At 35.7% G+C, this 11,943-nt stretch overlaps 2 protein-coding genes across 3 annotated transcripts in view; both read right to left on the bottom strand.

Annotated features, from left to right (window-relative positions):
• Nucleotides 1-642: 642 nt before the first annotated feature.
• Nucleotides 643-4,000, bottom strand: LOC108738645. Its single transcript, XM_018472158.1, has 7 exons — nt 3,701-4,000; nt 2,718-3,645; nt 1,687-2,024; nt 1,526-1,626; nt 1,258-1,453; nt 884-1,197; nt 643-821 (listed from the first exon to the last, which is right to left on the bottom strand). The coding sequence occupies exons 1-7, from the start codon at nt 3,701-3,703 to the stop codon at nt 692-694; spliced, it is 2,010 nt and encodes a 669-aa protein (XP_018327660.1). The 5' UTR covers nt 3,704-4,000; the 3' UTR covers nt 643-691.
• A 648-nt stretch (nt 4,001-4,648) lies between these two features.
• The window catches only part of LOC108738643, a 67,694-nt gene continuing 60,399 nt past the window's right edge, over nt 4,649-11,943 (bottom strand). The window contains exons 14-17 of one of the 2 annotated variants that reach the window (XM_018472155.1): nt 7,809-7,993; nt 7,524-7,738; nt 5,873-7,467; nt 4,649-5,817 (exon numbers count right to left, since the gene is read on the bottom strand). In XM_018472155.1, coding sequence (XP_018327657.1) covers nt 4,790-5,817; nt 5,873-7,467; nt 7,524-7,738; nt 7,809-7,993 — 3,023 coding nt within the window. In that variant the 3' untranslated portion in view covers nt 4,649-4,789. The remainder of the gene's footprint in view (nt 5,818-5,872; nt 7,468-7,523; nt 7,739-7,808; nt 7,994-11,943) is intronic. The other variant, XM_018472154.1, reaches the window with a different exon arrangement.

The raw sequence follows: 11,943 nt of genomic DNA, 5'->3' as shown, positions 1-11,943 counted from the left end.
AAAAAAATGGAAAAGAATATTACCATTATTAAGTGATTATTATTAAAACATGTACATATATATACTTATTATATTACCGTGTCATCGAATTTATTATTAAAAATCCATAAATGTACTTTTGTTGATACAAAAATAAATTATTAAAAATAACTAAACCTTTTTATTCCATTATTTTCTTTGGAAGAAACAATAACTGTCATCATCATCATCATAAGGTCGTCAGTCCTAAGACTGGTTGGACACGTACCTCCACTCTTTCCTATCTCGAGCTAAACTTTGCATTTCCCTAAAACTAGAACATCCCACATCCTTAACTATTTGCGAACAGTAATCTAATGTAGGTCTACCTCTACCCCTCCTAACTCCTGTTTCTGCCTCTAACATGTCTCTGACTAGACCTTCATGCCTGAGATGGTGTCCTAGCAATAACTTATTTCAAAGTTTATAATTAACGAATTATAAAATGGTACCTTTATTTTAAGATTATTCTTCTACGAAAATAGACGAAGATCATTCATCTTTTGTGATATTTAAGTGTTAATTTTATGGAATCCAATAAAATTATGTTAATTTTTCAATTTTAATTTGCGTTACGTATTAAAACGAGCGATTTATTTTGTAGATGCTTATAATAATATAATAAGCAGTCACAAATTTTACATGAAATCTCTTTACAAGTACAATACATTTGTCACTTTCTATTATAATGCCTTAAAATTGATTTAACAGTTTTTAGTTCGTCCCTATCTACAAGCCGTCCCAAGAAAAAATTGAAATTATCCTCTTTACACAGCGTCTTGTACAATCTCTCTCCGAATTTTCTTAAACCAAAATGAAACAAAGCTGAAATATATAAAGTCGACCCGATTAACGTCCCACTTACCTCACATCGGGTGACTTGTCTTGAACGAATTTTACCAGACACAGCATAACCCTCTTTCTCGTACCATCGTTACCAATCGAATTCAAAATGGCGTTGGGACCAGCGATAACCACCGCACAAACTACAAGCCTAGCAGTTGCAACCCTTACCAAGCTATTTTTATGCTCCGGACCCTTATCACTCAACACCCTAATTGCATGAAAAGCGGGAATGTGGGTTACCATACAGTCCAGAGCTAAATTTGCATCTTTTCTAATAAATTTATTGGTGTCGGCAGTTTTAAACAACAAAATGTTCACTATATCGTCAAATTCCTAAAACAATCGGTTTGAAATAAGGATGCAATTGTTTATAAAAGAAAAAGAAGGACCTACAGGGCGTCGAGTATCTTTCACAAATTCGAAAAAATGTCCTGCAGCTTGACACGCCGTACGACAAACATGCGATCGAGGACTACGGAGTAATTCAATAAGTCTTTGATTAATTACAGGCATGTGCGAGTAAATATTCTCAAGATCCACGCATTTACAAAGTTCTGTTAACTCTGCTAAACCTTTCAGAGCTGTACACCTATGATATGATATTATAAATTTTGTTAGTAGATTTTAGAACATTTTTTTTTAATTAAATGTTAAAAAGTACCAATCAGAACTGCGAATATGCGATATAGCAATGTTAATGGCGTGTTCAGAAGAAGAAATAGAACACGAATCCACGTTTTTACTAGTAGACACTAGAGTCTCCTACAAAACAATGTACACAACAGACGAAAATTGATTTGAACGAGTGTATCTCAATTTTACCTGAGAGGTTTTGCCATCGACATCGGTATTACTGGCATTAAAATCACTGCATTCTGGTTTCGCGATCAATTTTTCCGATGATTTCCGACTAGAATCGGTCCCAAAACGCTGATCTATATAAGGGACCTTTTGTAAAGGCAAATTATGAATTCTTTCAATCACTTCGGCGGCTAACCTTTTAGGACTTAATGTTCGACCCCTTCTTGGAGATGGTATCAAATTTGTAAAAGTTCGAACTTCTGGAAGTCGATTTTTTTGTTCACTCGCTAATGTAGGAGCCATGAAATTTGACGATTTCTTAGTACGATCATTAGGGGAAGTATTTCTAGTACGATTACCTAAAATAAACTAAATTTTTGTAACCCCGGGGGATCTTCACAGACATGTATCGTATCAGGTAAAGGGATAAAATTCTAAAGATTTCTTGGTTAGTATTCTAATGAACACAATTACTTATTAAGATGGAAAATGGTGAGAATGAGATGTAGAGAAATAATAAGGGAAAATGAGTTAAGAAAAATAGGGGACTGAGGGAGTTCTCAGGGAGACATTGGCAAGGGGACTCCAAGTTATTTAGAAAGAGTATCAATGTCTTGGCTAGAGTGAGAACAAAGAATGAGTGTAGAGGGTGCAAATACTGGCTCAGAGAGATGGAACAGGAGGTATTAGTTTGTGATAGGGAGGCAGAATACCTAGGGCACGTGCTGAAGGGATGTGAAGGCAGAAGGACCATAGAAGTATGTGTGGAGGTGTTTGAGCTTATTAAAGAAAATATAAAGAAAGAGGAGACTATAACAGTTTTGTTTTTATCTTTCTTTCGCCTTTCGCTTTTGTTGGCCTAATATAGAGTCTTTTATAGGGACGGGATGGATATTATGCATAGAAGAGAAATGGGGTTGGAATTTAGTAGAAGGGGAGGGGAGGGGAGCAGTTATGTATTTTTTTTTTAAATTGTCAGAAAATTGAATTCTTTTGTATAGCCTGTAGAATAACTTGTTGTTTCAATAAAGTTTATGTACATAATTACTTACCACTTCCACCCTTATTTGAACTGCTCCGGAATTTAAAATGTCGCGATCTTTCGCCACTAGGTCGGCGTTCCTTTATCCTTTTGATTGTAAACCTGGACGCTTGGGGACGTTCCACAAAACGAGACTCGTCGCCGATATAATTCGGAATACCGCTAGGCTCAACGAAAGACTGACTTCTAAAGTCTTTGTTAAAGGGTATAATCGTTTTATTTGGAGCCATTGTAGTGTTGGATGTAACTAAATTACGCAATGGGGAAGTTTGCTGTAGAAACTGAGATCGATGTTCGGAAGTGCTCGTGATGGATTTGTTAGTCAGACTTTTCTTTTTCGAAAGGAACTGTTCTGTCAATGAATATTTCACAATTGGATTTTGCGACGTTTCGACCGTTTGTACCTGGACTTCCGCCCCTTTATGAGTACATCTGGTAATGTAACCCTTCCTTGCAAACGCAACTGTACTTTCTTTATTTACAATGGATTCATGGTCCCCTTTATCAGCTTGATCAATAACTGGTTCTTTGTTAACAATATTTGCTTCCGGTCCCGTTTGATTATGCTTTGGGGAGTTATTCAAACTGTCGGGAGACATTCCGTCGTTTTCTAATTTGGCAAGTTCTAAAATTGTTTTGCTGGTTTGTGTACAAATATTCTCTTTTTGATAATTTCTTGGAGACTGTGATTTATACGATAATTCATTGCTTATAAAAGAAATACTCGTTTTCAATTTTGAATTAAAATCAGCTTCCAAACCAGCCAGCGAGATATTTTTTAATGATTCTTTTAAGTTTTGAGAGTTGGTTGTTTTCGTCATTTCTGGATGTGAAAGGTAGAAATGATTAGAAAAAAAACGACTCTTAGACGGAATCTTCTTCGGCAAGCTAATAGTTTTATTAAAATTTATATCTTCATCGTTACCAATATTTTGTTCCTACAAATGAATAAATTTACAAATCACGAGGAACCGTTAGTACCCATGAAGATACCATGAGAAGGAAGCCAATTTTTCTAATCTTGGGGAAGTGTCAGAATGACAGTTTACTTAACATACTAAAACTTATTCTATTTGGCCTACTTGTAAGTGACACATTTATTTTGTAGGTAGGCACCTATCAAACAGATTGATTTTTCACTAAAAGTTGAATTCCAAAAAAATGGATAACGGAATATATATATAGTTAGAGGGTTGACGAACGTGTGATTAAAAAACATTCAGTGTTTTGGTACAAATTAAAAAAAAAACTAATTTGGAAATAAAAATTATTAATTAATTATTTGTTTTTTTTCTATGAGATTTGTAAACAAGATCAAAACCTAAACCACTAAAAAAAGTAAAAAACAAAGTAATAAAGTAGTTGTGGCGTATATCGCCTGGCCTTTACTGTTCAAATTAAATCTAGCTTGGACTAGATTAGACTAGACAATTAAAACAATAATTATCTAAAACATAATTTAAACAATGCACACTATAGGTACACAAGGAAAACTTTCCAAGTGTTCGATTTAACTTTACTTACCTACTGCTGCTACCGCACGTCAGTGACGCGAACTGACAAGGTCTTGCCCATACGCGAGCGCGGATCATTACTAACCGTTACGTACAATTGGCCCGTCTACGTACCAGCCGTTGCGAAGGTCACGAATAGGTATGCGTGTTTCGTCAGTTGACGCTTACAATAACTGAGCACGATAAAATAACGCAGCTGCCAAACTTCTCAACCATTGACGACTCGTTAGATGGGGCACTATTTGTGCACACCTTTTACACCCCTTGCGTTGTGATGCACTGTAGTGCCCCAAAAAAAAAAATAAAACTTCACAATAAACTTTTATATTAACATACACAGAATGTAGGTATCTAAAATAATCACATGCAAAAAATAATATAAAGAAGAGAACAACATTTTAATTAAGTATATATTCATTTGCTTACTTAACCGTATTGATACATCAAAAAGGAAAACGGGGTAGAAAATAAAAATAATTTTCAGTAACGCGGTCTAAATTAAAGCGTACGTCTTTCGACACAAAAAAAAACGATAGATATCCTTTTTAAACATTAAATAAAAACATATTCACACTTCGTAAACGAAATCGCCACTGTCAATTAAATCTTGATACATCAGTCTGTTAGCATCCAAATCGAATACGTTCACTCTGAGAGGGCTTCTTCTAATAATCTCGATTTTCTTCATCGTTTGTATATTTTCCGAAAGCTTATCGATTACTCTGCACATTAGATCATCGTCACCGTCTCGAGATAATTCCACCCCGTGTAATCCGGCTATGAAATGCTGCAAGGGAAAATCCAACCATTCCAATTTAATTTCTTTCACATTTTCAATTGACACGGTATCAAAATTGCCGAAGTCCACGAACCACACGTATACAAAACCACTTTCTAGCAAGTCCAAAGAATATATCTGAGCCCGATACCACGTATCATCCTCACTAAATTTCGCGATACATGCTGCATCCAGATAGAAATGTTTTAATGGAGGCTGCTTGTCCCCCTGGAGCTCCATTTCATGAGATATCTCGGAGAACCTTTGTTCGTCATTATCAGAAGAAAATTCAATGATTATTTTATTGTAATCAATCACACTGATGATTGCTGCTTCTACAGTATCGTCACTAGCAGCAGGCAATGGTGCAGAAGTGAATTTTCTCGCATTAATGACCGAATCTTTACCAGAAGATTCATCACACGAATGCTCTCTTACAATGATAACGTCTTCATCATCGTTGTCCTTGTCTTCTGTTTGATTTTGATTCTTTTTAAACCTCCTACTGGTCAAGTTCGAGCATTGTTCCAACATGTAATCATTTACGTTCTGCAAGTCGACAAAAAGTACTGCTGGAACGGTCCTGTTCTTCTTCCTGGAATTCCCTTTAAGGACTACCGTTACCTGTTTATCGACTATTGTACTGTGCAAAAAATCTAGATCAGAAGTAAGCCAAACGCTTTTTGCAAATACGTTGTACAAACAAACTTTCGAAGCTATTGCAGGAATGTCAGGGAACATTACCTTTGATCGTAAATCTTCATGTTTGCAATCTTCTTCGTTTCCATAATCTATCATACGTACCTTTATGGAGTCGTCTGAAAAACGATTTGAACTTTCAAATGCCACTGATTATTGTAACACTTGACTTACCTGTAATGTTAATTATTTTGCCTCGATACCAGCTGTTATTCATGAAGTACTTGACCGTGCACATTTGGCCGACAAACCACACGGTTCCCGAAGGTTCAGGAGAACAGTTATTGAAGACCTTTTTCATTTCGATCTCCATTTTTTTAAGTACGGGTTCGATTTCTAATTCGTGAAGATAAATGTGAGCATTGTTATCTACGAAAGTTGCGATTGCAGTGAACGAAGTTTTCGAAAATTCAAGTGGAGGCAACCAATCTGATGGAACTGACTCAACTGGGACAGGAAGTGAAGATCCATGGATGTCGTCTTCGATTTTGTTTTCTGGTTCTACAGAAGATGAAGATGCTGTGTCTTCCAGTTCCAGCTGAATCATTTTTTCTTGTGACTCGATCATTGCATTCCAATCTGCTGCTTCTTTTTCGTTGTTCTTCTTTTGACAAATTGGGGTGTTGTTTTCAGACAAGGACGTTTGAGGATGAGGAAGCGCTTTTTCTTCTGGAGCAACAGAAATGTTATCTTGTGACTTAGAGATGATCGTGCTTTTCAAGTTGGAAGATTTAGCGTCAGAATCTGAGGTAATTACTTCTTCCTCTCTCTGTTGTTTAATGGTCCCATGGAGTTTTCCCTCTTTTTTACGTGACTGGAGATTCTTCTTCTTATTGGAGTTCCTTCCACGTTTAGAGTGTTTATTTTTTTTATAATCCTTTTCAACGTTTTGTTTTATTTCAACATTATTTCTTCCTTCGCTTTCCTCATTGAAACGATTCAAGACTTGCTGCATCGCATTTTGTACTTCCTGTGGAACTTTTGTATCTTTATCAGTAACTTGCTGGGTTTGGGCAGGTTCCTTTTTGCATTTCAATGCTAGACCGTTTACGATTAGTAAATTATTGATCGAATGTAAGACGGCCTTTGATGGTTCCAGAGGACCTGCCTGGGTTATTTCTTGAAACCATAAGGTGATGGCTAACGATTTGTTAGTGAGATCAGTCTCTCCGCTCTTACTGATGAAAAAATTCTTCTCTTTTGCGACTAATTCCGTTAAGTATTCGACGGCCATTCGGGACCATTTATTCGGGTCACCAGCAGGTGTGATTCCTGACATATGACACCGAATAGCCCCGTTAGGAGTTCTTTTAAACTTGTCATCCAAAGTGTACACGTCTTTGGGACTGACTGTAATATGCTTGCCACCATCGCAGAGGAACACCTTGATCTTTTCGCCTTCTATTTCCTTTATAATGGCTCTATTAAAAGTTTTACTATGTTCATTGTATACGACACATAGATCTTCAAGTTCCCAGTTTGTTTTCTGTTTGGAATCGGCGGGATAATATTCTTGTAGCAAAATATGCAAACTACTTTGATATTCCTTAATGTTGTCGTCTTCCAGGGAGACGTATATGAGGTCTGGGCTTTCAGCTAGTAAAACCTTAACAGGTTTCTTGATGCCTCCTTCTTCACATGGCGGACTTGATTTACTCGGGTATTCGTTCGATGTGTTTCTACCCTGAATTGTTTTCATCAAGTCTAACGTGAACGCTGGTTGTGACTGTTTTTTGACAACTTCCTTGGTCCACTGCACTTTTTGTGATCTAAATAAAAAAATATTAGTCAGGGGAATGCAAAAACGTTGCTTGCATGCACTCACAGGTGCCCAGTGGAAATGGCAGCACCCTCTTGCACTAAAAGGGCGTTTATGCATAAATCATAAGTTGGAAAGACCTCAAAAAGCAGCACCTCTATCTCTTCAGGGTTTTTAACTACCATTTTAAGTTTTGTTTCGGACATTATGTATTTCTGAAGTATATTCATGCATTGCTCTAAGTGCATCACGTGAATGTGTGCAAGTTTTGTTTTAATGGCCTAAAACAGGGGTTAAACATGCACCACGAATCCTGGAGAAGCTGCAGAAAAAAATGGAAAAGAATATTACCTGACATTCCATAGGTAGAAAATTCTCCAGTAATCTTCGTACAGCTGTTACATTAACATTAATTGTTGCCCCATAATCTACCAAGTATACTATCACAGAACCTCGACCCATCAAAGTATCAACCACGTTCCCTCTAAACCATGTCGTTTTCCGTCCATTATTCCATTTAACAGCAACAGGTACACCTGTACGTTATTATTTCAAAATAAAAACAACTACACTTCGTTTATTTTCTGTAGCGATGTGACCTTCAGTTTGACCGGCGCAAAGTAGAAAAGAACAGCACTAGGCCAGAAAAGGAAGGAGACAACTCTTAACCGGTGAGGAGCGTATAATCCGTACAGTACTGCACGGAATAATTGACCATTTGATCCACTACAATTGCAATGCTCAAATGTGCTGTTATTGGTATCGATTACTACTGAAAATATCGACGAGATGTTNATAAATTTATGAGATATAATTATTATTAATTTATATTATTTAAGCACAAAGTTTCTTTCATGTTGTATTGGTCTTTTATCTTCTCCGTAAGCTCATCATTTCTTACACCAATCATCATGCTAAAGACAGGAACATTATTTTATTACACTTTTCTTAAGATCGCCTTACACATTAGCGGAATTATTGTCAAGTGTTACAAAAAGTCGCTGCTGCTTGCGGCGAGCTCGTAAGTTTTTGCCGCTGCTCGCAGCTTGCTAGGTAATCTCACCAAAAACTCGCTGCTGCTAGTGGCGAGCTCGCAAGTTTTTGTAGCTGCTTGCTCGGTAATCTCGCCGAAAACTCGCTGCTGCTAGTGGCGAGCTAGCAAGTTTTTGCCGCTGCTCGCAGCTTGCTCGGTAATCTCGCCGAAAACTCGTTGCTGCTAGTGGAGAACTCGTAAGTTTTTGCCGTTGTTCGCAGCTTGCACGGTAATCTCGCCGGTGCTCGATAATTTAGCAGTTGCTAATCCGAAAGTAACAGAATGGTCTTAAAAGGACGATGTTAATGACAATTAGACTTAGAATTAACAAAAAAATCACTAAACAATAATTCCGCTGAAGTACCTTCCTTAATCTTAATAAGTGAACATATTACCTGCGTTTGAGTGATGTAAGTAATTACTAGATTTTTTATATTGTTCGGGATGTTACTGGTAATTTATACTTAATTAGTAGAATTGTCAGGATTATTTAACTGCATAAAAGTATAAATAAAACATTCCTCATATAATAGTTAGACAATTCGTACGCATGCTAACGTTTTTGTTTGTGTCTATTATAAACGCGGGTTAATATTAATTATCAATTATTATTATTATTAATATAATAAACAATGTAATGTATTCAAAGCCTGTATAGTTTCCATGGCAAAAGCTTTGTATTTGATGAAGCTGACTGCACATAGAGGTACACTGTGATTAAACGACTGGATAAGCTTGAACCAATTAGTTTATATCCATTATAAAAGAGTGCAATTTTTAAGTAATTCTAGTCATTAAAATTAAGACGTAACATTAAGTCAATAACAACCTGTACAGGATGTTTCAACTTTTGCACAAAACATCACCGACTATTAAATCAATTAATAAATAACGTTTCTTATTCTATATTTGTTATTAATATTTTTAATCCGAGAATCTCTTGCAGCTCGCCGCGTTAAACTCATTTGCTTCTCAAAATTCATCAGGTAACTCATTTACTTACTATCACTTTTTTCAATTACAAACGTTAAATTATTAACAATAAAATGAGACCAGATGTAACCTTAAGATACATATTATTACTGAAACACTCTGTACATGTTTCCAATTGTTTCTGTATGAGTGTAATTACCCTTTGTAATTATTAGAATTAATTTTTGACATACCTATTTATAAACACTTGCAGTATTCTCAACGTAATAGGGAATCTATAATAATAATAGTAATAAAATAACTAGTTACACTTTTTTTCTAAGTACGCTTCAAGTGCTTTAATTTTGTGCTAGAGAAAAAATTACTAAGAAAAATAAAAAGCACATTTTAGTACATATTTAAATAATCGTAAACAATTTCCTTTTCTTACACCATGCAACAAATATCGTATTTATTATGTAGATGCCTAGTATTCTAAATCAAAATTTCTCAATAGCGATTCAGTAAAGGATTAGATTTTATAAGAGGGAAAAAAACAAGGATTTGTAACATTGCAATCTACTAGTCGCCTGGAATGTTAATTCCAGTTTAAAATTAATTAATATGATCCACTTATTCTAAAAAAAAAAATCAATTCGAATTTGCCACGTACCTTAGTCTTTCACTAAGCAATTGATCCTCAGCCTTATTACTAAATATTAAAAAATTGAAATGTATACATCAATAATAAAATGTTTTATCTCTTTTCTATATCAATTGGTACATACATTTAATGTACTTTTTCAACAGATAATGTAAATAAATCATGCAAAATTTTTCGATTGAGTAGCTTTTGCTTTTCTTATTCGAGCTTCTAGCTGTTTTGTACAAATATTAAAAACAATCTATTCATGTTAACTTGTCCTTTTAAAAGAACGATTTAGCTTTATTCTATTATATTATTAAGTGATTATTATTAAAACATGTACATATATATACTTATTATATTACCGTGTCATCGAATTTATTATTAAAAATCCATAAATGTACTTTTGTTGATACAAAAATAAATTATTAAAAATAACTAAACCTTTTTATTCCATTATTTTCTTTGGAAGAAACAATAACTGTCATCATCATCATCATAAGGTCGTCAGTCCTAAGACTGGTTGGACACGTACCTCCACTCTTTCCTATCTCGAGCTAAACTTTGCATTTCCCTAAAACTAGAACATCCCACATCCTTAACTATTTGCGAACAGTAATCTAATGTAGGTCTACCTCTACCCCTCCTAACTCCTGTTTCTGCCTCTAACATGTCTCTGACTAGACCTTCATGCCTGAGATGGTGTCCTAGCAACTTATCTTGCTTACAGTTCTTCCGCCCTTTTTTCCATCCTACTCTGTACAATTCTAGTTAAGATTTTTGACGCATGGGAAGTTAAGCTGACGAAATATGCTAGGGCACATTCTGAGAGACGAAGGGCTAATTAAAGACTTATTATTAGAAGATTGCTAGAGATGTCAGAGGCTCTTGTCTTAAAAAAATGCGAAGATTGGCTCAGGGTAGAAAAGAATTGTCAACCACTCTTCGAACTACACCCTCCACATATTATGAAGATAATGAACAAATTTTGTATCACACACTCCAAAAACAATCATTCGTTTTTATTCTCAATTTCTCTGTAACCCTTTAAACCAAAGCTCAGTAGCTACATGAGACTTACTACATCAACACTATCTAGCTTAGCATTCGGGATGACACCGGTTCTACTCCGGGCTCCAGCTTTGCTTAGTTTATCCAAATTTTCATGTAATTTTTTTCATTTTGCTATCTTCATCTTCAATATTTCATTCGATTCCTAATGATCTTCTATCATATCTTCCCACTATACTTTGCATCAACATGTAGTCATCAGTACCTCCTACTTGATACGATGATACCTTATGGTTTTCCTTTTTCTTTAATTTTGATCCTTGACTCTCACATAAGTTTCATGATAACGCCTCTGGTAATGCCTGTTGCAATTCTGTTGCCCCGGCCACAAGCTACCTGCTGCCTACCTACCATTCTACAGTTTAATGTAGGTATACGTAGGTGGACCAGCACTAGCTGTTGTCGATGTTGCTACCGATTCTGTACCAGGAACTTCGAATGCAATATAGGCCACGTAAACACGCGTTCACAAGACTACATCCATTCAATTTGGCACAAGGAAAATCAATTGAGTTGTGAACAGGCCGCGTTTGTAGTTCCATAACCGACATTTGTTCGCTCATTCAGAATATTAAACAATCATCCAGAGAGATAACGCAATTTTCTTTCGGGGATGGGGATGGGGGGATCGAAAGAGGAGGTCTCCCCCACCACTGTACCATAAAAAGTTCATGACGGTCTCACCCCCATAAAAAGTTATAGGGATTCGAAGTTAATAAATATGCCAATTTTTATACATTTCTAGGCATGTAAATATTTATATAGTCATTCTTAAACAATATTCAAAGGTAAAACTAATGGAAAAATACATAAAAATATTGAGA

Source organism: Agrilus planipennis, unplaced genomic scaffold (genome assembly GCF_000699045.2).
Source record: "Agrilus planipennis isolate EAB-ADULT unplaced genomic scaffold, Apla_2.0 scaffold135, whole genome shotgun sequence".
Lineage (NCBI taxonomy): Eukaryota > Metazoa > Arthropoda > Insecta > Coleoptera > Buprestidae > Agrilus > Agrilus planipennis.
Note: the sequence above shows the minus strand (reverse complement) of the source record. Positions and strands in the feature narration are given on the sequence as shown.